This window comes from Diorhabda carinulata, chromosome 12 (genome assembly GCF_026250575.1).
Source record: "Diorhabda carinulata isolate Delta chromosome 12, icDioCari1.1, whole genome shotgun sequence".
Lineage (NCBI taxonomy): Eukaryota > Metazoa > Arthropoda > Insecta > Coleoptera > Chrysomelidae > Diorhabda > Diorhabda carinulata.
Window position 1 is genome coordinate 3,537,791 of NC_079471.1, and position 27,099 is coordinate 3,564,889.

A 27,099-nucleotide genomic window follows, 5' to 3' on the forward strand; every position below is an offset into this window, starting at 1 on the left:
GAAATACAAGTTGATTTGAGTCTCTCAGTTTTAGTTATTATACTTGATTTGTTTTATCAATTTTACATCCGACTGATTCTAAATAAAAAGTTATTCAAGGATTAAATCTCATTGTTGAAAAATGTAATAAAACAATGCGCTCGAATGGACATCTAAACGGTGTGGTTTCTGTATTTATAATTTTATTATGAAATTTGAATTGAGGATTTTATCGACCATCTCTGCACGTTTCAATCATACATTAGATAATGTGGTCTTAGAATTATTAGGCTTTTATGGATTTATTATTATTATTTCGAAAATTTAAATGGGATGACAAAATCGTAATGATTTGTTTCCGTAAAATGTTACATAAATTTTTTGTATAAAGTTATTCTGCTGGGCTGGAAATTATTAGTATTTCTTTCGTAGTTCTACCATCGACATGAAAGTGACAGTTGAAATTTTTGTAAGTGATTATTATCTATTATCATTATTATCAGTGAAATTGTGAAAAAATACGCTGAATTGAAGACAATATAATCAAAACTTGAATAAATCTCCCCCATAGTACTAGCCATAGCATGCAAGTCATAACAGTAAACATTTCTAAAAGGTTTTTTACAAAATCGTTTCCATCTGATCTTTCGTGGCCTTCCCAAGCTTATTTTCGAGAAAAACCAAAAGTCGAAAGATACTAAATTTGGTGAATGGCGAGACGGCCAAAAACGCGTTGACATATTGAGAAATAAATCCGTTGAAACATTTTCAAAATCTCCAATCGTTTGAATTGAACGGTTTGTCTACTTTTTACACATTTATATCTGTTTTTGAAATCGAAACACGTTCTAAACATTCCTCGTTATCAATTAAGTCATTGTCACTCTTAAAACTCTCAAAGTACTAGTCTTCAAAGTTCCTGTATTATCACCATGGACAGAATTTGATATTTCATTATATTGATGACCTTTTTGACTTAAAACAAAACTTAATATCAACTTGTTATTCAAAATATAAGCACAGTCTAGCTAAAGAAACTTTAGTAGCAAACTGACAAGCCGGATCACTTCTGTCAAGTCCCGGAGCACCTTGTAAATATTGTTTTTATATGGAACCCCCATTCTAAAATTTTCATCATAAAAAATTTATATTATTATAGATTCTTTCATTTATCTTTATGGAAACTACATATTGCGACGATGAATCATATGATGGTGAAGAAAACACAAACAATCTTTCTGATAGAGAACATACTGAAGAAGACATATCGCAGCAGTCCAAAGACATGAACGATAACAAACTGAATCTAATACCATTTCATCCACTTAATAATCCTTCTCAAGATAACGTACAACAAAATATAATATCTAATTTTAATAAACACACTTTTGTATCAGGCGATAGAAGTTTTTCTTTCCATAATTTCAACGGTCCTATCAGTAAAGAAGTAAGACAAGTCGTGGTACCCAATACGAACCCTCGGCAACCTGGTGCTCAGAGTATAGATTTTGTGGTAAGTAATTTTGTAGATTAACTCAGATTTATTTATATTAAAGACATAAATTATATAAATGAAACAGTAAATTATCACAATAACTTACTAAAACCATTAAAGAGAGTCTGTGAGACATCTGCAAAAGTTTTTTTCTTACCTCGATTTAACCTACAAGTATAAATATTATTTTATTCACTTTAGGGTAAACCTGATTATTCATTTGCCTATGGGGTACACGATGATCAAATAAAAAATTCTCACACTCACATGGAATCCAGAGACGGAGATGCTCTTCGAGGAGAATACAGAGTACTTCAACCGGACGGACTAGTTCGAATAGTTCGATATGTGGCTGATCCTGTAGCAGGATTTCAAATGACCGTGGCGTATGCGAAATTTTAGGAGACTGTTGAATTGTGCAAAGTCTTATCAACGAAATAGGATACGTACATTGATTTTTTTTTAATTCATTGTACATAACCTCTTCATCTGTTTAACTGATAAACAGCTGTCTTCTTATTTTTTTTTAATTATCACTTATCACCGACTGTAACTTAATGTATATTAATAAAATTCAATAACAATTATTTGAACTAAATTAACGATTTATATCGATATCAAACGATTTTGTATTACAAATTACTTTAATCGTTTTAATTGCATTAAATGAATCACGTTTGAAATTACCGCTGTTGGTGGCGTCTACTAACACTGCAGAGAATAGTTTATCTGTCAACAGATGGCGATGATTGAAACCATAGATGTTTCATACAATGTTTTCAAAAAGGGGTTGATTAAGAAATAAAATAAAAGACTAATAAATCAGAGGAAATGCAGTTGGAACATATCATAACTAGTCTAAAATTATAAAAACTTCATTGTGCTTGATGAAATGCATGGAATCTTCTAGCTGTAAATAAAAACTTCTTAAATAAATATTAAGCAAAGCTATTATACTAATTTATAAAATGTAAAAAGTGATTATACTTTTCAGCACATTGAAAATTACATAATATATAGCCTGACTGAAGTTGATTGTATGTATTGTTAATTATATTATATTATACAAAAATCTATGTAGAATTTTTTAGATCCTTATTGTTGAAAATAAAGACGAAAAATCCTGTTTTTATTTCATTTGATATAAAATTTCAGTTGTAGTATTTGAAATAATAATAAACCGTAATGTACAAAAAGTCATTTAAAAATTATATTGATTGTTTTTTATTGAGCAGAAACATTTGTATATAAACTTTACCCATGTAATTTTCATTGTTCAGTTTTGACTGAACGATACTAATCCTTATACATAGACAACTAGCAATACAACAGTAATAATAAATGTATTGCCATCTAGTTTTCAAAAGTTCAATAACAGAAATGAAGAAAACTATGATTAAATTCATTCATGTGACATTGACATAATTTGTCAAATTTAGAAATAATCTTCAGAGAGGAGAGAGGAACTCACAGTAGTCAAATAAAAGATCGGTGAACTTCAGAGGAAGTGGGTCTTTAAACAAAAATAATTTTCAAAAGTTAAATTCGCGAGTGTATCTAAATCAAAACATTGTGGTGAATAGTCAGCCGTTAGTATCAATATGTGAACACATCAAACAAATTAAAGTAAGTTCTATGATCAATTCGACCAAGACAGGTTATATTTTGATTCATTTGTATGCTATGAATGTAACAATAAAATTTATTTGCGTAACACGTTTTATTTAACATTCATATATATTATGAAGAGGTTTATTCACATCATGTTGAAGCAAAACCATAATCTGATACACACTTAGATAAAGAGTTTTGGTTACAGTTCATCCATAGTAAACATTTGTTGCATTTTTTCGAATTAAAAGTTAAATAATTGGAATAGATGTACATTAGCTTATTAACACTGTGAATAGGCGGATTAATATTTATAACTTTAAACAACCAAAAATTAAAGACGGTAGGTATATATACATTATATTGTAAACTTAACTTTTAATAGTAAATTTATATTAGATTTGGTTTAAATATGAATAGATTAGATAAAAAACTATATAAATTAATATATACAAATATAAGAACTAATGCACGTATATTTATGTGTTTATTCATTCATATTTATTTCAAAAATTATTTTTATTACACAATTATTCAATTCTTCAATTTTTAAATATCTCGCTAAATATAAAATATTTTTTCAAACTAGTCAGCTATTCTTAACATGGTTATAATTTTATCTAAAAACACTAAATGAGGCAATGTTTATCTTGTTCTAGTTTTGATAAATAATTTTTTTGTTTATGTTACTGAACCAATTCTAATAAGTATGTACCTAATTTCACAATAAATACTGTATTTTTAGTAAATATTTAAACATTTGTTCTGACTCAGTTTTCTATTTTTTACATAACATTTTCCAGAGTTATTTGAATGTATGTTTCAAAAGTGTTGATATTTATAATGATTTCACTTAAAAATATAATCATTATACTTTGAACTTATGTAATACATGGGAAGAACCATATTTACTCCAAACAATTCTAGCTAAATGTTTATTTTCCTAGAGACCTATATCATAAGTTTATCAGTTGTTTATATTTAATAGGAAGATATGAATTGTCTGTGCAGTATTGCAGTATACCATGTTCCCATTTCTCTATTAAAAATTTTTCCAAGCTATTACCCTGTTGCAATGCTTTATTCAATATAGGCAATTTTTCTACCCATCCAAAAACTCTTTGAGAATCTGAGTTTGTATCAACATAATTTACTATTATCAAGGATACTGCTTAGATCTGTTTTATGTAATTACTAATATGGTTCCAAATGCCCTGTGGGAGATTTGCTACAAAGTAACAGTTGTGCTGAATTCAGCATGCAAAAATTTTTAAAAAAACAATATTGAACTCAACTTCGACAAAATATGAACTTGCAGTATACTAATTACTCAAATGTCTCTAATTGTAAAATATGGTATGAAATTTCAAGAGCAAAAACTGAATAGCCTACTTGCAAATCTGTAAATCCACCACTGCCAATGCTTAGAATCTTGATTAAAAAAAAAGGGTTATGTACATGAGTCAAACATAAATAGTGGCTAATAATTTTTTAGCAGGAAAATAGCTATAGTTTCTGATTATTTGTTATAGTGTAGATAATTTGTCATTCTTTGTTACAGGATTTAATAGTTTGAAGAAAATTGTGAACTACCAAGTAATGTATTTACAATGCGAAGTTCCACTTAAACTCAACTATGGTATGTTGGAAGGAATATCAAAGAAAAATGGCAAGAAAATGTTTGTGTTGTGATTTTCAAATTTGGAAACACTGCAAATGGCGGACTGTTGATAAAACGAGATAATATTTATAATTAAAAATAATTTCACATTCCTTTATTGTGCCATACACACATAAATTAATTGGTAGTTTTAAAGCTAAAAAAAAGTGAAATATGTCTGAAGATTCTCGGCCACTTTTGGGATCTCTGCGACACCATCATTCGATGAGATCAATCTACCAAAGGATCAGAATTCTGAGACCGTCATCTTTAAGAAAATGCGTATTTGCAATTGTGTTGTTTTCGTTAATATTAATTATTATTTACTCAAGACAGACGCGCTCACCTTATTTAACCAAGTAAGTACACAAATTTATCTTATCAGGAAGACAATCACTGAAGTATGCTGGTGTTACAAAAGATTTTTTTAGAAATTAAATAGTTTAATCTTTAGACCAGAGAGAATTGTATTCAAATTTGCTGAAAAATAATAAAAATTATTTCCAATAACTATGAATTTTAAAAAAAATTTAGTAATGAATCGACTCATTTTTAGGAATAGGGAAAATTAATTTTATTTCCAGGTTTTCCATATATAACTAATCAAACTACTATTATATTTTCTTTGTCTTGATTTTAAGGTCTTTTTTCTATGAAAATCAGTTTAAAATAATATGTGAAAATTTCGTTTTAATCTTCTTCAGTCTTCATCAAAATATGACTTGACATTGATGAAGGACGAAGTTGGTAGAAACATCAATTTTGTACTGATTTTTAAAGAAAAATAACCTAAAATCAAGACAAATCACGAAAAACATATAAAAGTTTAAGAAGTAAAACATTGAAGAAAACGCTATTGGATACAGTCTAATTCAAACAAGTTGAATTCACATCACACAAATTTATTTATTGTGTAATTATAGTTCTATCTGTCTAATCGGCCCCCTCTTTATTTCTTTTTTTCTCTATCTTAGAAGAGTTGAGTCCATCTTTATTTGGCAAATGTGATCAAATTGTCTAACAAACACATTTAGGGTCTTCCTCTTGTATTCCCAAAGTCTCTAGGGTATTAATATCTCACTCTATCAGTCGTCTTAAGTTATGCCCTCTTAATTATAGTCTATACTATTTTGCTGTACTACTGTCAATTGTGACAGCAGTTTTGGTGGATAAAATGATGCATGCATGTCTCATACAATTTAGAAATAATTATTGAGAATCATGTGTCCTCTGGCCTGCTACAGATAATAATTTGGATATAGAAGAAAACATTGGCAACAATATATTGTATATTGAATAAAATATAAATTTGCCAACTAGCACCCCATATTTTAAGTATCTAATTTATTTAATGAAGTTGTGAATAATTTTCAATGATGTAGCTCCTGAAAGGAAAATATTTCAAATATTTAATGATAAGTGCAAGTGTTATTCAGTAGGAGAGTATTTTACATTAGACAAAATGTTCCTTGCTTTTCTTGGTAGATGTGCCTTCTGCATGTTTATACCTAAAAAGCCCAATAAGTACGTGATAAAAGTCTTTTTTCTGGTTTATGCTGGAACTTACTTTACAAACTTAGAAATTTATGACTGTGTGCACCAAATGGGCAGTTTCAGGTGTACAATTTGACTAAAACAGTATCTTTTAGAATGTTTGAACATATATCGAAATCTGGACTACCTACTATCTCATGTTCCTAAAAAAAATAAGATTGTTCTTCTTCCAATCGAGAATGTGTAATAGATGAAAAATCAGGTGATGCTGAAAAAACTGAAATTATTACTTTGTATAACTCACAAAATGTGATATTGTTGACAAAGTAATATTATATGGAATCTTAGATTGCTAACAATGCATAGATCATTCACAAAATTAATAATGCCCCAGCATCTCAAAGTAGAAGAATCTTTTTTTCAAAAAAATTAATATTACAATTAGTAAAAGAAAACATTGCAAAAAGGGCAACTATTTAAACTTTGCCAAGACATATTCGATAAACGGTTGCCAAATTTACTCAAAAGAATGTTGAACCTCCACAGGATTCTCCTACAAATAAACAAGGATGTAAAAAACGACAAATACCATATTTCAGTAAGTTTTTAGAAATCGTGGCTTTGTATAGAACACATTATTGCTGTTTGTGGTAAATGTGCCAAAAAAATGAACTCTTAATTTAAGGCCTAATATTTTCTGTTATTGTCAAACATTATCTCTTCAATGTTTATACTAACCTTCAATTTAGTAAAGTCTTTTTTACGAAAAAAAAAATATATATATAAGACGATTTTGTAAACTAGATTAGAATAAATATATTAAAAATTAAGAGTGAGTATCATACTAACTAATGAAAACCGATTATATACAAAGAAACACAAGAAATTAACTTAAAATAATATTTGCAATTTGTCAGTAATAGTCTTGACCCATTTACGAGTGTAAAAACTAATCCACTCGTCTGATGAAATATTAATAAACTAAACATAAATTATAGTAGTGAGAATCAGTTTAATAAATTTTGCAACATATTTAAATATGTGTTGAAAATAAAGCGACGACTATATTTGAGTTTATTGTATCACCCTATACATTCCAATTTATGTTTGAATAACGAAGAATTGATATTGAAGTATAATTTTCTAGGACATTCCGAAATTAGCACTATTGATATTATGAAATTGGTCGATTAAATTGCAAATGATGTTTAATTATTTGATTTGTTTATTTATTTTTACACTCAATGGTTATAAAAGATTGTTAATTATTGTTGTATGTAACTAATAGAAAACTGTGTATATTTACGTAGTAAGTTAAACAGTGGAGTATTATATTTACAATTTAAAAATAGACAGATTGTAGGTAGATAACAATGAAATAATTGTTCAATGCATAAAAAATGAAATGATCCAACTTTGTGCAATGTAACTTGAATACATCGCATTCCATTAAATAGCGGATATCGTTATGGAAATATTTGTGGTTTTAATTTACATAAATTATTATAAATTGGAAATTAATTGATTTTACTAAAAAGCACAAGTCAATATATTATTTACTGTAGGTATCAGATTGACCTATCAGTTCATAATTTTGAGGTTAATTATTCTTGGCACATAATTTTTTGTAATCATCTACGAGATTATAATTTCCCGACACTATTTACAATAATTATGACAGTCGACACTTCTCGTTAACCTAAACATTACAAAATCATAGAAAAATTTTTGTGTTAACAATATACGATATATATACAAGACACATTAGAAAAATTCATATGGAACAGATTGAACCTGTTTCATATGCTTAAAAAATGTGGGGTTTCAAGTACTTATAACCTAATTGTTATACATCCTTTCAGCAAGGACAATTTTTAATTGATCATTGCTCTTCCCCATTTTAATTACTTTTCCAGGTTCTCCAAGCTGGTGGAATCTGAATTATTATTTCTGGACAATGTATAATAAATGTACCTAACAAATTATGTATCTTAATTGAATCAAAAATAAACAAATATTGATGAAACTTTTTTTAATCATATAAATTCATCTTTAATATATAAATTATATCTTGCAATACGAATGGTCTTTTGCTCGATATCACTAGAGCAGATCCCACTTTGCAACGCCTTCTTAGTTTCCAATCGTTCTGAGTCAATGATACAACCTGTTGATGTTTTTTCTTTTTTGTGGAAAAGAAACTTAAGTATATTCAAATGGTAATGAAATTTATCCAGCGTAGAATTATCCAAATTATTATAATCAAAATTTTGTAATTTACAGAACACCTGATTAATCTTTTTAATTATTTAATCTTCAAATTTCAAAACTTTTTTCAAATGATCCATTAAAAATGGTCCTTGCTGAAACGATGTATCACAATTACCACACTTTAGCATATGAAACAGGTTCAATTTGTTCCAAATGAATTTCTCTAATGTGTCTATTAACACTAAACTGTCAGATTTTATTACAATATTAACACGCTACAGACATTTTACGTGTTTTAGAATGATGAGATAATCCAACAGCGAAATCAAATAAATAAACAATAAAGTTGGGTTATTAGAGAACTGTCAATTGTCACGTTATCATCAAATCATCTGATCTTGATCCTCATACTTATTGTAAGCAAAAGACTTTTTTTAGATGCATGAAACCATATATAGACAGTTCTTATGGGAAAAACGTTTTTACGTTACGGTGCTGACAGTATTCATTTTCTCTCTCATTCGAGACACTTTATATATATGCATTCCCAAATTCCCTTTTTCTGCAATGTAAAGTGTGGTCGCAGTAATTTAATTTCTATTGTCGTGGTATAATGCATTAAGTGAGTTTCGAGACTTTTAAGGTTAAAGCACAAACATAAACTACAGGTGAATTGTCTAAAAAATGGCAGCTCTTAAACAGAAAAGGGGAAAAATACGGTCGACATCAAAATGTTTCAGATTCTGCTAAATTTTTGTACAAATGGGTTTTTTGATACGAGAAGTTTTGACATAGAATTTCATATCAAAACTGTACTCTTAGTAAAACTTTTTCTGTGTTCTGTAACTCGAAAATTACGAAGTAATAAACGAAGAAGTTTTTAATTATTAATATTATTAATTTTAGATTGAGAGCTTTTCTTTCTTGTAACGTTTGACAAAAATCCATTAATCGATTCATCTCAATTTTCTTTTTTTCCTTTTGAAACCTTGTTATTTCAATAAGCATAACATTTTTTAAGGAAACCGACTTTTTTAACAAAAAAAAAAGAAAAGGTGAACTTTATTTTGGACAGAAAATTTCTCATAGGATTCAAATTTGTTTGTTTATTCCATCCACTACTGAAGATATTGCTGCTAAGATAAGCTGTGATCCCAGCGACTGCATAAATTTTTTCCATGTGAAAAAAACTAATCCTGCAATTATTATGCTATACAGAAGTAACTTAACCCACATTCTTATGAGATAACACAGCGCACTGTTTGTCCTGTAACGGCCATTTTGAATTTAATCAGCTGTTTTCTTGAAGTGTCGTACATAACTTTGTTTTATCTGTGATAGCTACAAAGTTAGCAATAGTTTTTCTCAACAATGCTAAATATTAATTCGAAAATATTAAAGTACAACTTTAACTATTGCAGACTCGAGTCTTAATATTCAAGTTGTTATCAAATTTATTGATTATTTGGAGTTCAAAACAAATCAACGGTGCGGTCGTAAATCTTATAAAATTATTATTGTAATTGATGGAAAACTTGTTGAACTTTCGCCTTCGCTTCAGTTTAATGAATAAATTATGGCTATATTACCAAGGTTTATATTCAATAATAATACAATGTAAGTGTGTGTTATCAAGAATCTCGGTTGGGTCTACTTAGGCATGGAGGATAATAGAATAATAAAAAATAATAATTGTTTATTAAATTCATCACTTGCTTGTTTATTCCTGAACTTCTTTTTATTTCTAAATATGTAGTAGATAAATACTATAAAGACAAATTGGATTTCGATATCCCTTTCTTTCTCACTAACCCGATGAATAGATTATTTAAGTCTATTTTTATGATTGAGAGAGTAATAAAAGGATGAAGCATTCGTAATTTTGACAGGTCAAAACTTTTTTCTATTGTTCTATACAGCTTATGGTTATAAAAGACTAATAAACGCCCGAAATCTTGTATTAGCTCAGGTACATATATTTATATATACATTTATACAACTAGCAAGCTTACAATTTCAAAAATTTCGCATATATTATAGGAGGGGTGGTTGAAAAATATCCAATTTAATTTAGGGACCAGTAAACTATCCCAGAAATCATTTTTTTAAGATCAAATATTTAAAGCAAAAAATGTGGAAATTACTTTTTGATTATTTTCGATTTATACGAGGGCTGCTGCTGAAGTTTTGAGATATGGCAAGACTGATGTGAATATACCAAATCTGTCATCATAAAATTTTCCATTAGAGCAACGTAGAGCGGTCAATTCTGAATAGTTCACAGTTCAAATGAAAACGTTTTTGAACAGTCAAAACATCGAATTTATAGATAAACCGCCGTACAGTCCTTGTTTGGCGCCTAATGATTTATTCTTATAAATCACATGTACCTTAATCTGAATGAAAAAACGCATGCCTATTGATCTTATCGGAGAATATTTTGAAAAGTAATGAAGCCATATCCAATTAAGAATATTTATTTGTTTATCACAAAACTTAAGTAGCAACCCTCGTATAGTTAAATGATTGATGCAAGTTGTACTGATTAGCAGTTGATAAACCGTACTATTTACACGAGATAACATATTTTACTATTTTATTTTTTTTACCATAGCACGAATAAATATTTACTCAAGAATTGCGTCAACGGAGTAATTTAAATCAAAACAAATAGCATTTCAAGTTTTTAAAACTTGATATATTTGTAATAAATCTTAAAAAACAATTTTTCAAAGCGTTTAAATGATTCAACAAGCTACGTACATACATATTGCTATCAAGTACATATCAAATTAATTTGAATTGCTGCTGTTTGAAAAGCAGACCAAATGTGAACATTTGGTCTGAATTTGTAGCACACTCCCCCTAACTTAACCGAACCAATCTAAGTTTTCATTTTTTTTTCATAAATCCGCCATAAAAACAAAGATTTCAAAAAAAGTTGTCGACATTGGATGATTTTTCGATTTTCTAAAGCCAAAAAATGAGGGGACCGCGAAAGTATGAAATTACCAATTTTCCATTTTGAAATGAACGTACTAACTGACCATATTTATGATAACATAATAACCTATTTAGAGTTATTTTAAGAATTATTTTGGACCCCTGTATAAAAAAATTGAAAGTTTACTACTACGCATTAAAAATAATGAAAGTATAAGTTTTTGTTTCGAACCTATAACCTAACCCAACAAACATGTTTGGTTATGTTAGGTTGTTATGTTGAATTATCAGCTGCACAGTTTTGCAGTAATTTTGTGAGCAGATATTCTCTCAGTTATTCTCACTTCACTGTGCAATGTCTCAAGAACGCCCACATTTCTATTTATTTGAAAAAACTATTTAATTAAATTAATCTCGTCAAGCGACGCTAATGTCTAACAGGAATATTTCGAAGGAATTGTGTACATACAGCTTCGGCCAATAGAAACGCATTTATGTTTACGATTCGATGTTTTGATTGGTAAACAGTGGACCACGTGGACAGACGGTTTGTTAGATATTTACTGAATTTTATACTGGAAGTAAACATTATTTTTCATTTCTTAATTTGGTATGAAATATTGATTGTTCCTTGCATAACTGTCTTCTGCAATTAATATTGGAAGAACTATACCTAATTAATAACATTTGCTTTGAAGTATTAGAAAAAACTAACAAAAATGAAAAATATTCTTCATTTTCCATAACGGAATCTCGCTTTGTTTAATATTCATATCACAAATTTTAGTCTAACGTCGATGTTTTAAACTCTGACGTTCATAAATTTCTTTATTCCAGATTTATTCAAAGATCAACGAGACCGGAACCTAACATACGATGTGGTGTTATGAACGGACCTCGGGTTTTACAAAATCACGATCACAAAACTGATGCAAGACTGCGTAGCTACCCGAAAGTTTTAGTTTTCGTAGAAACTATGTATTCTCAGTTAGGTAAAAATATAGCTGAGCTTCTTGTCCATACTAGATTAAAGTAAGTTAAACTTAAAAGCGTTTTTTATCGTACACCATCACTCAAAACATCTGTATAAAAACAATTCATGAATTTTAACGAATTTATACAGGCTGTTTAAAATGTTCTTTAGATCTATGATGTAGTAAATGTTTTTTTATCAAAAAATTGGTGTTGTTATAAAAAATCTATATTATAAAAATTATATTTGATTAGTTCAGCAACTCGTTAATTTTAAGGTACAAAATTGAGGTTAGTGGTAAAAGTGTACCAGTACTCACTAACTTAGATAAGGGTCGATATGGTGTAATAGTCTTCGAGAATTTTAATAAATATCTACAAATGGACAACTGGAATCGAGAACTCCTCGACAAGTACTGTCGAGAATACTCTGTCGGTATTATTGGTTTCATCACACCCGAAGAAGAAACATATGTTGGTACTCAACTTAAAGGATTCCCATTGTTCATACACACCAATCTTAGATTAAAAGTAAGTAGACAGGGAACTCATCAACAAATCACTTTGTAACCTTCAATCTTCCATCAAAATTTCATGATTTACTCCACATTTTGATATCATTAGATCCAGAACCTTCATTGAAACACAGAATTATAATTTACCCGTCTCCGATAGATTGTAAATACCCAGTAGATCACTATTCTCGATCTTACTGATTATTTACACTGTTTATATTGTGAAGTCTTTCTGTCCCTACTTTAGGATGCAGCACTAAATGCAGCTTCGCAAATATTGAGATTAACCAGAGCCGGAGAAACAGTCTGGGGTGAACTACCAGGGAACGATTGGACGGTGTTTCAAGCTAATCATTCAACGTACGAACCTCTAGAGTGGGCTACTAGAAGTGATTATTTCCAAATTAATGATAGTAAGTATTCACTGATATCTTCTGATATTCCTGGATGGTTTCCTTGCTGAAATTCTTCTACATCGATCTGCTGTCTTTGTACTGTATCTTCGGACTATCCAATGATGGTTGACCATATTCTTTGTATTGAAACATTAGAACTACTTAACTAATAATTAATTAAACTTGGTTTCAACAATTTGACTACCGTACTCGACTATTGCCAAACTATTAAGACCCTCGTATCCATTTACAAACCGCTTTAAATGCCAAAATCATATTGTATAGAAAAGCTATAAATAATTTTATTTATGGTCGTTAGTTTCACATCAATATAAAATAAAAGTAAGTAATTTGACACGTTAATGGCACTTCAAGTGTATAAGGGACACTTGGAATCACTTAACTATGACGTTGATTCCCATTAGGAGCGATAAGTGTATAATAAATGTTAACGAGGAAAAAGGATATTAATTGAAAACTTAAAAATTAAAAAAAAAATCAAATGCTAGTAAAAGACGTGAGGGAAGAGAAAATAAGAACAAGAAGGGCTAGTATGAGTTAAGGACAAAAAAAATGGATGAAAGAAAAATTAAATAAACTAGAGATAGTAATGGTATAAGTGCAGAACAGTTGGAAAGCCAAAACGACTCACCGAACATCTAATTTGGTTCAATAGTCATTTTCAAAACTGAGAAACCAATTTTTCATGTCAATTTTAGTCTTATATAGTAATGGGAAAGATAATTTTATTATTTTTTTCTTCTACTACCCTTTAGTAGCAAAATTTTATTTTAATCTTAATATAATGTGGCTATGATTCACAAGAAAGGTATTAAGACACCTTTATCAATACAAAATACGAGATCTACAACAATAACGTCTAGAATTGACGTTATTATATAGTTAATGCAAATAATTTAACCTGGTGATGTCCAAAATTGATAAGAATTGTTCAGTCTACCTCATTATCAGTTATGTATAATTTAGATTAAGCTAATGTAGAGGAGTTTCTAATCAAAAACTTCAAGTATAAATGAACTGTGTATAATCAAAGCTATTTTTCATAATTTTATTCAAATATATGATCCAAAACCATATTTTTTATCTTACAGGTGGTTCCAAAGTTCCACTTCCTACAGTTATCCAAGATCACGGTCTATACGACAATATCCAAAGAGTTATTTTTGGTTCTGGATTGAAATTTTGGTTACATCGACTACTGTTCTTAGATAGTTTAAGTTACCTTAGTCACGGTCAACTAAGTTTGTCCCTCGAAAGAAAATTTCTAGTTGATATCGATGATATATTCGTAGGAGAAATTGGGACTAGAATCCGACCAGACGACGTCTTAGCCCTGATTGATACGCAAGACAGATTGGCGAATATGGTTCCCGGATTCAAATTTAATTTAGGTAAATACTACAATAAAAAAAACAAACATACATTGAGCTATCATGATTTTGGTTCAGCATGATTAATAAATAAACGTATCAGTACTATCCCGCAACACTTTACACTATACTGTCCATAAAACTATTCGTGAGAGAAAACCTCAAATCAACATTTTCCTCAAATAAAGTTTTTGATCCTTCCAAATTTGTCTAAACCAATTCTACAAACAGAAATGTATCTTATTCCATTTTGAATAAATATATTGATTTATAGGTTTTTCCGGAAAGTATTTCCACCATGGCAACAATGAAGAGGACAAAGGCGATGATTTAATATTGGAAAACGTAGACAAATTCATGTGGTTTTCTCATATGTGGAATCATCAACAACCGCATCTCTATGACAACCTCACTTTACTCATGGAAGATATGATGTTGAATAAAAATTTCGCCAAAGAAAATAGTAAGCGATTTAGATATTTTTGTCAATCAATCACTTACGTACATTTTTTTTTTCGTTTAGGAATACCAATCGATTCGGGTTATTCGGTTTCGCCGCATCATTCTGGCGTGTATCCCGTTCATGAAAGTTTATATACGGCTTGGAAAAAAGTTTGGAATATCCGAGTAACGTCCACAGAAGAATATCCTCATCTAAGACCGGCTAGATTGAGAAGAGGATTCATACACAGAAATATAATGGTGTTACCGAGACAAACGTGCGGGTTATTCACCCATACTATGTTCATAGACAGGTATCCCGGAGGTAGGGAAAAACTAGATGAATCTATACAGGGCGGTGAACTATTTCAGACCATAGTATATAATCCAGTTAGTATTTTTTCAATAGATTATAATAATTTAACCACATATATATGTACACCAAACTAATCACTATTCACTAAATTATACACCAATACCTGAATTATTCACTTATTTAATGACTCACTTGATAATAAACATACGCCTAGTTATACAAAACAGATTTCTCGATAATTCAGGCTTTAGAATGTAAATAAAAAGGCCATATTAGAAATAATTTTATAAAAATCGGCCATAACATAATGTAAATAAGTTAAAAAAAAAATAATTTAATATAAGAAATTTGTAACCAGCGCGTCCACCAAATTTTAGATTCTTTTAACATAATCAAACAACATCGAACGATACAAGTTTATTTAGTGTTAATACATAGAGTTTTTTTTAAATATACATCAAATTATATATTAATATTGCTGAAATATTTGAAAAATTATATATTTATCAAAATGATTAATAAACTAACAACGATTGTATTTATTTGGATTAAAAGTACAACAGATGCTCTAAATTATATTATAAATATAACTTGCAATCAAATAAACCCTTGATAATAACAACTCTTGATTTAGTAAAAGCTTTCGACTCGGTAGATCGCCGAATACTACTACAATACATACATAATTAAGGAATAAAGGAAAAGCTTCAAGTTTTATTAATAAATTATCTTTCCGATAGACAACAAAGGATGAAGTCACATTGTGTAGTGATTGTTTCATACAAGATAACGATAGAAGTACCTCAAGGAACTATTTCAGAACCTTGTGGTTCTAAAGTACCACTTCCTACCTCATATATTTCCTAAACCGTGCAGAAGTTACTTTTGATTTTACCACTGATTAAAAAAATGCAATAAAATATAGGGTGTTCATTTAAAATTCCAATACTGAAGAATTGGGACACCCTGTGTAATCCGAAAGACAATAATATGAAAATTCCCTTAAATACAAAGAACTTTTGTAATTGAAGTTATTTTGATAACTCTTACAGGTTTTGAGAAAAGTATATGGGTCACCTTATATTCGATGTGCCTGTACATCTTTTATATTTTTTTTGTTTAATTTGACTCATTTCATTTATGAAAAATATTTTATTAATCAAAAATGAAATTTTATTGGTTTTTAATTATTTATATATTCATTTATTTTTAGATAAACATATTCATGACCCATATGTCGAATTATGGTAACGATAGACTAGGTTTATATACGTTTGAGTCTGTAATCAAATTCGTACAATGTTGGACCAATATTAAATTAACTTCAGCGCCTCCTTTACAGTTAGCTGAAAGTTACTTTAAACTCTATCCTGGTGAAGCAGATCCTGTTTGGGGAGTAAGTATTGGTTTTCTTGATATTTGGTTTTGCAGAAATACAAAAATTTTAATAATAAAACTATGTAGTTTTAATTTTAAACTGTCATTGTCTATATTCTTTTATCATATTTTAGAACCCATGTGACGATCAACGACACCAAAAAATTTGGTCTAGAAATAAATCATGCGATTCGCTTCCAAAGTTTTTGGTAATCGGTCCTCAAAAAACTGGCACCACTGCGCTTTATACATTCTTATCACTACATCCAGCTATAGCTAGTAACTTACCAAGTCCTACTACATTCGAAGAAATACAATTTTTCAATGCTCATAATTACCTGAGAGGATTAGACTGGTAATTTAAATTAAACTACTACTCGTTAATACATTTATTAACCAAATCGTTTTAGGTATATGGATTTTTTTCCTACCGATTCTAATTCTTCAGCCAAATATTATTTTGAAAAGAGTGCTACGTATTTCGACGGTGAATTAGTACCCAAAAGGGTACATGCTTTATTGCCGCACGCCAAACTTATAACTATCCTAATATCTCCTGCTAAAAGGGCGTATTCTTGGTATCAACATACGAAAGCGCATGGTGATATTATTGCGAATAATTATAGTTTTCATCACGTCATAACTGCCAGTGATACAGCTCCGAAACCCCTGAGAGATTTAAGAAACAGGTTAGAATGCCATTCAAATTTTAAGCAGGTTATTTTTCCTTATAATACCCTTATGAAATACAGGTGGTTAAAAATTGATAAGGTTAGTTATAAACCAGGATTAATCAAAAACGTGTAATTCGAGTCAATTAAAAGACACGTCCGCTAATAAATAACAAAACTTGTAACTATAACATTCGATCAAGTAATGTCAAGGTACTTAAAATTTTGTATATATATTCGAATCCGTATAAATTATGGACCGACCGCAACGTGTAAGTTGAAAATATACCAGTCATTTTGAAGGTATGGTTTTCTTAGGTTTAAGGGAAATATTTGTTCTCTTTATACTTCAAATTATTGTAAAATAACAGTGAATGAATATTGTACATTGAAATAATTTGTAATTTTCCTGGCAAATGAACATTATTATTATTTTATTATTATTCCCACGGGTTGGACTCTCCTCACCTTCAATCAACACATCCAGTAACTTTGTCTATATGATTACACAGGAATATTCTGAAAGATATTTTAGTGTTTCAGATTAGTTGTAAAAGCAGCGCACAACCTAACCTAACCGATAATTTTTTATTAAAACGTCAAATTTTTAAATATAAAGTTGTCAACTTTGATTTAAAACCCCCCAAATTATTTTGTTTTCTAAACTATGATTTTTCATATGCCATTAAATGCATTTATTAAATATGTTTAGGTGCTTAAATCCAGGGAAATACGCGCAACATCTGGAAAGATGGTTAACTTATTTTCCATCACAATCAGTTCACATAATAGACGGAGAAGAATTGAAGAATAGTCCTGTAGAAGTTATGAATGAACTTCAAAAGTTTCTAAAGATCATGCCATTTTTCAACTACACCCAACATTTAAGGTAAATAATACTTATATAGAAATTAAATAATTATCATGTCTTTTTTCCTAAAAATTTAATTATTTCCTCTAGTTCCTATTAGTAAGTTACCCTTTTACTTGAAAATTAATTTTCTAATCTTTTTTAGATTATTGTTTGATGACATTTTCGTTCAATTCCTTTTAGCAACTCAAATGGAACATTCGTCAAATTTCCTCTTGTGTCCTTTTACTAGCTTATATATTTATAAAAAATATTATTCCCAAAATAAATAAAATCTACATTGACCAATGTTATTTTATGGAAAAACTCATCTAGAAGGTATTCCATATGAGTCTGTGTGATGCCTATTATATTGAGTTGTTTGAAAATTCTCTTAGATCTTCATTTTATGTTTTATCTAAGAAAAATTAGAAAAAATTTAACTATATCCTAATGTAAAATGAAATTATAATTTTTAATTTTAAGGTTTGATCCAAAAAAAGGTTTCTACTGCCAAGTAATAACCGGAGACCATACCAAATGCCTTGGACGCAGCAAAGGTAGACAGTATCCTCCCATGGAGGAAAAATCCCACAAGTATCTACAGAGGTACTACTTAAGTCATAATACGGCCCTAGTGAAGTTATTCAAAAAAAATGGAATTCGAATTATACCAAACTGGCTCAAAGAAGATTTATCTGATAATACTGATAATAATTCTAATTAATTTTTTATTTTTGTTTTATTTATTGATGACAGATTATCCTAGCTACCATATTCTATTGAAAATGCATAATAATTCAATAGATGTACTCGAAACGTTTTTCACAAAAATATATTATATAGTTTCGAAACAGAAATGCATTACATTAATGTTTATTTTTCAAATACTTGTACCTAAATAAGTACAAAAAATAGATTTTGATTACTGTATACTCATACAATACGTTTAATCATGCATTGAACCATACAATTGATCTACTTTTATCTTGATTCAAATACAAGATCATAATTTTCGCTTTTCTCTTTTAATAATTGTAGTGTTTTAATTTTAGCTCAATTAATGCGAAAGGAAAAACAATCTGCTCTTTAATGGCATAAACCCTTGAATTTTGGGGTGGAGAATACTGGGTCCGTTCCATTCCTTAGACCATACAGTTACATAGACTTATACTTTGACCGAGAAAGTGACTGTACTGTTCAAGATGTTGTTAGTGGACTGTATTGATTGTTAAAAACTCATATAATTTTTTTATTCGGCGGATTATGACTATTAACAAATCTAAATACCACCGGATCTCTCCGGGATAGAAAATAAAAGATTTATACTCAACGGTTTGGCAACGGTGCATATCGCGGGAGGTGTCTTCAAATATACGTAATAATTATAAAAAGCCTCTATATAAGTTAATTTCTATCACTTATAATAACAACTAAGTGATGAAGATAACTAACAATATCGATTATTGGAGGCAATAAACGCAATTGGGTTTCATTTGTTTGCCATCTAAACCACTATCTACACGACTATCAGTTTGGGAATAAAAATCTGACGATTGGAAGATCTCCGGTCTAAATTGGTCCGAAGAATATATATCGAATATTAATTCCTAAAAAGGAGAAGTAATTCTATTCTTTTAGTTATGCCAGTTTTTTTAGTTGGGGAAAATAGGAGAGAAATAGCAATCCAAGTATCTGTGGCCTATGGTTCCAATTTCGTTTTAAGTAAGTTTTGAAATTTGGTGTTTGTAATACAGATAAAACTACTACCTTAATCTGTCTCCACTAAATCATAATGTTTTACTTGGTTTTGAATCATTATTGAATAATATACAATTACAAGAGCTGTTACTTTGGCCGAGAAAGTAGCTTTATACGATTCTATAATCCCTTGAAAGGTTTCAGTTACTTACTTTATTGAAAAGTATTTTCAGTACCTTTATGGTTCAAAGAATCAAAAATATTTTCTATTTTGTTTAAGTAATCGAAATCCATTTATTAATCCCTGAAAAAAGTAATTAAAGTAATTTTATTCTCTCATCCAAATTGGAAAGCAAAAAATAGTATGAATTGGAATTGATATTCGAATACCCGTCGATTAGGTTAGTCCTAATAGATGTTTTGCCAGTTTTCTTTTGCTGGGGAAAATAGCGATCAAAGTAACTGTGGTCTAAGGTTCCATCTGTTTCAGTCATTTTTGAAATTTGGTGTTTGTAATACTACCCCCTTAATGTGTCTCCACTCAATCACAGTCATATTCGAATTTCTACTGGTCACTTTAGTCTCAATAGATGTTTTGCCAGTTTTCTTTAGGGGAGAATAGGAGAGAAATAGCAGTCCAAGTAACTTCAATTTGTTGCCAATGTAGTGTCCTTTCAGTTTGTCGGGATAGATATCGGATATTTATTTGTAAATAAAAAATATTATTAGGCATTTTTTTAATAATGGTAATAAAGGACAATCTGCTTAACGTTTAAATAATGCCTAGTAAAATAGAAGATTGAACAGTATTTTTTACAACTTTATTATTTATAAATTATTGTATAAATAACATACTTCTGTTTACCAGTCATTATGTAAGTTATGTTATACGGTCTAAATTAATTTCTTGTAGGCAAATATTGTCTCGAAGAAATATGGATTTATTTAAAGCAACTAAAATATACATACGAGGTGTGATAACAAAATACTGCTATTTTATAAAATTCAAATTCGTATCTACGAAACTACTGCCTTGGTTAACAATGTACTTATTCCAGTGTTGAATCCAGAAGTGACTTCCATATGCTCTGTCTTGATCTTGTCAATGTGAGTAGTAGGAAAATCTCTTTTTAAATAGCCTATACCACTTGTCACTACAGACAAATTTCTTGAGCTTCTTTGGTACTTTTTTACAAATTATAACGATAAGATCATACAGTGTGGGAAAAATAAATGAAATTTATTTATTATTTAATTCTACAATATTAGATGTACATACTGCAATAAAAATTCATTGATCTTATTTTATTATCACCCCTCGTATATTTTTTAATCTGTACCTTTTAATAATTTTGTATATTACTTGTATATTGATTATATTTTATTTTTGTACTTAGATATTTTATTCTGTGTATTTTTATTAGAAATTCAATGAGAAGATTGAACTTCATGTTCGGTTTTGTAGCTGTTATAATAATTATTTTCGAAATAATTAATTAAACCAACTTTATATTGCAACTCATTTGATAATGTCTTTTAAAAAAATATTTTCAACTTGTCAATTCCCTATAACATCTCTATTTGTCCAATCCGTCAGGTTTCATGTGTTTTATATCATCTTCTCATCTCATTTGAGGCAATCTTCTTCTTTATATTTCCACGCTCTCTAATTCTTGATACGTTTGTTTCTACCAACATTTATCCACAAAATTTTCCCACGTAGCACACGTTTTGTTTTTGTATTTATATCCATATTCAGAATTCGTAAATGAGCAAATTGATTGGTAAGTTGAAATTTTTGCACACACAAATCCATGAATTCTTGGCAGAAATGTGACGGCTAGATCCATTGCAATATTTCACCATAACACGGATTCGATTTTTCGATTCAATTACAACTGCTACAATCACTTCTCGCAAAGAATAAGTTCAAACGAATGACTAGGTCAACATGCACACCCTACTGAATAAACTTTTTACACCTACATTCAAGATTACACTGTCTGACGCGCGTTTCGTTAACCAAGTTTACGTCTTCAGAGACTGAAGGTAAACAGTTTACTGAACACTCTAGTTTATACTACCAATACACCAACACTCACAACTACACTATCAGTTTACTTTCTGAAGACTTAGTTGTCGAAACGCGCCTCAGACAGTGCAATTGTGAGTGTTGGGGTAGTGGTAGTGTAAATAGTGTTTCAGTATGAATATCACTAACTGTTCCAGAAATTCCAACTTAATCACTAGGATCATAGAATATGAATCAATTAAAATTATAAATTATGTGTTAAATGAACATTTAGAAGCTGTACTAATTATGTGATTGTATTTGTGAACCATTGATATAGACAGTGATTAAAAAAATTAAAATGTCGTGTAAATATCGATGGTTTACATGACACATGAGATAGTTACGAAGGGGAAATTTAGAGAAACATATAAATAGCAGAATAAGTTGGAGAAAAGCTCTCTTTTGTGTCTCTTGGGCAGTTTGATCCCTGAGTGGTGTTGTTTTATTTATTGGTATCAATAAAAGGAACAATATACATGTGTCGAGAAGTACCTGCACAGTGTATTATCAACATTATCACGTATTTGTACAGTTTGGTTATTCAACTGTACGACCCAGCTAATTTTGTTTCAATTCCGACCAATTTCTACCAATAATTCATGCATTTGGTCCCTGTGTGCATTGGTAATAACCATATTAAACACACTGTTCACACTACCACACTCACAGTTACACTAAACTTCTTAGTTCACCTTCAGTCTTTGAAGACGATAACTTGGTTATCGAAACTCGTGTCTGACAGTGTGTTCAATAAAATTACTACTTTAGAGTTTAATTTCTTCAAATATGGCCTAAACCATTATCTAGTTTTTCATATCATTTCCATCTCATTCTAATTTTCTTAAAACTTCCTGTAGAGCCTCATTTGGAATTTTGAGATACTTATGAATTAATCATATTAGAATATTTGATGAATCGATGAAAATTATATGGCAAATAATTCGTAAAGATGACATATCAGTGTATAGTGGCAATATACTTCTTTTTGTATTATTATTACTATAATAAAAAATATTTTGGAAAAATATTTTCAATACCTAGAATTCAATTGAACAATTTAGAATATTGCAAAAAGTTGAAATTATAAATCAAACTGCAGTTGCCATAATGTGAGGTATTAAAAAATATTGGACCCAGATAAACTTCCAATAATTTGTCTTCATTCATTTGTTCATATTGGTAATTCTCATAAATCTATTTAAAATCTATTTGAATAGATTAAATAATTATGAAATCTTATCATTTATTTTTTTTTAAATATAGAATAAAAAATTCGGCTAGGTTAAATTAACCTACCAATTATGGAGTAAAACTAATATTGCAGTTTGAACATGACTGAAAAATACTTACAATCAATACTTTTTCTTATCGTAGTAGTAATCACAGTTCAATTAAAACAATATGAATTTACAAAAAATATTTTACTTTGGAAATTATTAAAATCTCTCAGTGAGATTGTTGAACATTGTTTTGAACAAAGCTCAAAAAATTATAACCTACAGTTTACGGTAGCTCTCAAAAATCAGATCCACAATGTCTTCTCATTGATTCTAACCCAAAATACTCAAAATTTAGCTGAAATAACATCCTCTTCTGATCAGTTTTGGGGCTTGAAAGTTTCAATAAGCAAAAAACGTAGTCTGAAAGTCGTTACCTCTTAACTCATCATCCCCTCACTTTTATTCAAAATGAGGGAATGACAAAACAAATCATAACCTAAAAAAATCTCACAACATAACCTTTCGTTACCAGCTAGCTTATCGCTACGCTTTCTAACCTCTAAGAACTTGAAGTCAGTTCGCCATTCCGAACAAATAACCGTACTACCAACTGTCAAAAACTAATGCGAGTATTACCAAAGTTCTCAAAAATATACCTACTTATCGACTGTTGGTAAGGCTGTGAGGTAATGACAATTTTTCATAGGGTAAATATCGAATTAACATTGGATAAGTATTTAATGACTTATGATCCTAAATTCAGAGAAAGTTTGTTGTATTGTAATAGTCATAGTTCCGAACAGATTTTTAAAAAAATTCTTAATAAAAACTTTGGACAAAGTTCTAATCTGGATATCGGGACATAGTGAGGGAAGGATTTTCATATATGTTCAATTCCTCACAAATTCCCATACAATCCCATAGTTATTACCAACAAATTTAACCTTGATGATGATTACCCATATATAATGTGATATTTTTTCCTTAATTTTCACTACCTAAGATGGAATAAAATGAATGTATCGCATTCAATTCTTTTACTCAATTATTATATCTATCTACACTTACTGGTGTAAGACATGGGGTTGAGTATTTTTTTAATCGAATCTTTTCTCCAAGGTCCTTTCAATTTATTGCGGTCTTTTGTTTGTGCTGGTACCTCATCTATTTTCTCCCCTCTGTTTCAGTGGCTTTATTGATTTCGTCCATCCTCATCTTTCTTTATTTATCGCCCTTATTATTCTTACTTCTAGTATTCTTTTCATCCTTTTCAGTTGTCCGAACCATTTTAGTTGATTTTCTTCTATGTATTGTTTTGAATTCAACATTTACCAGTATGTTATTATCTTATCTCTCATATTCTTCAAGGTTACATTTTTCTTTTGGATTGTCTCTGTATGATGATCTCAGTTTCATCCCAAAGCTTTTGAGAGGATAAATAAATGTATTGAATTCAGTTCTTTTTATTCTATTTGAAATATTTTATCTGGGTCCATTTGCACACAGTACAGATCCATAAATATTTTACTACATCTGCAGATCTGTGCTGTGTGTTCTAAAATAATTACAGTAATACATATTCGTATTTAAAGATGTAATTAAATGAATATGAACGTGCAATAGAGTATTCGCGTCCAGTGATAGAGCTTGAAATGAGTAGATGTTAAATAATCTTGGTGTATTCTTTCTGTACAAAATGTGTTTGTTTCTTCTGTTATGTTTTATAATATTTCTTAAACATATCTCTATGACTGAATGTTACAGTTTTTATAACTTGAAACATTCAATTGAATAATAATAAAACAGAAATATTCACAAAATAAAACAAAATTCTATGAAGGGTTAGTTTTTGCTTTTTAATATATATGCTACTGAAAAATAAGAGAAACAAATAAAGATTGAAACTATTTTCTTAAAAAAAAAATACTGAACACACCGTTTAATACTGCTACACCAACACAATCACATTGTCTGGTCCTTCGAGCCGGATATGAACCAGCGACTCATTGTAGAATGTAGTGCTGGTGTGGTAGTAAATTGTCCAGGGGATAACTATAGGCTGCGACTTTAGCTGCTTTTGTCAACGATCATTTACAGCTCGTCATCTAGTTCCAGAGTCCTTATAAACTGTAATATCTACGATGACTTCAATTACCTCACATCTTCATTCCTACAAATCTACAAATTTTCCATCCAAGTATTTTTTGAAATGGTTTGTAATTGCAGAATATTCTGTAACTAGATGATCTGAAGTTTCTTCTTCTCCCCCATAAAATTTCTGCTAAACCAAGCTATTGAAAAGTTCCAAAAGTTTTTTTTGTAATAAAACGAAATCCTGGCTTTTCAATAACAACCAATAATGGTTAAATGTTATGTATGGTCGTTAATGCTATGCGGAGTATAGTCGTGGACTCCAAAGGCCAGGAAGATGAACCAACTGGAGGCATTCGGAATGTGGCTTCAGAGAAGAATGCTTTGAACTCCATGTTATAAACGAAAATGTACTACGAAGAGCAAACGTCAGAAAGCAACACTTGGCGATAATAAAGCAACAGTTGTGGCTCAGAGATATTTGAGACTGGACCGGCATAACAAGGGATGCTGAACTTTTTCTCTTGGCAGAGGACCATGGTGATCGCCAACGTCAGGGATACCGGACAAGGCACGTGAAAGGAGGAGTCTTGGAAACATCTGCCAAAATAATTCTTTTCCAGATTATTCCTTATCCTGGAACCCTGGAACAGGTTCCAGTCAAGTCTAGTGCAATGGTAATATTGTTCGGTATCATTATCATCAACAATTCTTAATTGCAAGGACAAAACTATGATTCGTAATGTTGTAAAAAATTGCTGAATCTGGTGAACTCTACACAGTTCGTCAATAAATTTTTATCCTTGTGGTAGCTAGAAATTTAACGAAAATTGAAATTATGGGGAATGCACTAAGTATTTAGAGAATATGATCGTTATAAATCTACACATTAAATTATGATTTGTTTGAATGAATTGAATGTTTCAAGTTTAAACAGATCGAAGTAATAATTTATTCAAAACTTGTACATAAATATGTGTGCCATTATTGTAAACGGTTCATAGTAAACTGGAAATGCGATAACTGAAATATGTATTTTTATTTGTAAAAAATTTTATCATTTTTTTATAATTAAGGTAATGGATGGAAATTCTTTTAGTTAAATTTCCTTTCTGAAAATTCTGTTTACAAAATGTTTCTGATGCAAAGGTGTATTAAAATTTTCCATAACTTCAATTTGATTAATTTTGATTATTGACCTTAGAGCAATATATTATTAAATATCAAAATAAAAAAGTTGAGATATGGTTTAAAGTCTTCAAAAAATTAGTATGAACCGACTTACAAAAACTTAAATGAACTACATAATGGTGAATATTCACGGTTTAAATGTATAATCCATAGAAACTTTAAAATTGTAAATTTTATACATTTTTTATAAAAAAGTTCATAATTTTATAGCAAATATTTTGTTGTATTTCAAATCTGTTGACTAATTTTTTTTAAAGTTACTATGGCTAATTTTCATTGTCCAAGAATATTGAAAAATATAAAAAATATACTGTACTTCTGTTCTTTTTTCTTTCAAATCCATAACTTTTATAAGCGTTTTTTCAAAAAATTGCGTATGTTTTTTGGAAAGTGAATACAAAACGAACAATTTGAAATCGAAAACAGTAGAATATCATAATTTAAACAATTTGCGACAGCATTTTTGTTAGTTCACAATGGGTGCATTCCACTAAGCGTTCA

The 27,099-nt window shown here is 29.5% G+C and overlaps 2 protein-coding genes and 1 long non-coding RNA gene across 4 annotated transcripts; 2 read left to right on the top strand and 1 right to left on the bottom strand.

Moving 5' to 3' along the window:
• Positions 1-1,156: 1,156 nt before the first annotated feature.
• LOC130900270 (uncharacterized) lies at positions 1,157-2,066 on the top strand. Its single transcript, XM_057810777.1, has 2 exons — positions 1,157-1,492; positions 1,676-2,066. The coding sequence occupies exons 1-2, from the start codon at positions 1,157-1,159 to the stop codon at positions 1,874-1,876; spliced, it is 537 nt and encodes a 178-aa protein (XP_057666760.1). The 3' UTR covers positions 1,877-2,066.
• An 846-nt stretch (positions 2,067-2,912) lies between these two features.
• On the top strand, positions 2,913-26,913 carry LOC130900152 (bifunctional heparan sulfate N-deacetylase/N-sulfotransferase). 2 transcript variants are annotated; one of them, XR_009060139.1, is made up of 14 exons: positions 2,930-3,100; positions 4,647-5,104; positions 12,231-12,425; positions 12,644-12,896; positions 13,128-13,293; positions 14,388-14,687; positions 14,941-15,129; positions 15,190-15,497; positions 16,637-16,819; positions 16,935-17,155; positions 17,211-17,489; positions 18,184-18,360; positions 18,808-20,046; positions 20,936-26,913. XR_009060139.1 is itself a non-coding variant. In XM_057810546.1 (13 exons), the coding sequence occupies exons 2-13, from the start codon at positions 4,920-4,922 to the stop codon at positions 19,046-19,048; spliced, it is 2,697 nt and encodes an 898-aa protein (XP_057666529.1). In that variant the 5' UTR covers positions 2,913-3,100; positions 4,647-4,919; the 3' UTR covers positions 19,049-26,913. The 2 variants fall into 2 exon arrangements, 1 of the variants encoding a protein (XP_057666529.1); XM_057810546.1 differs by having other exon boundaries at positions 2,913-3,100; positions 18,808-26,913.
• LOC130900153 (uncharacterized) lies at positions 6,013-9,115 on the bottom strand. Its single transcript, XR_009060140.1, has 3 exons — positions 6,431-9,115; positions 6,313-6,375; positions 6,013-6,253 (listed from the first exon to the last, which is right to left on the bottom strand). It is a non-coding gene; the product is annotated as an uncharacterized LOC130900153 (long non-coding RNA).
• Positions 26,914-27,099: the final 186 nt, after the last annotated feature.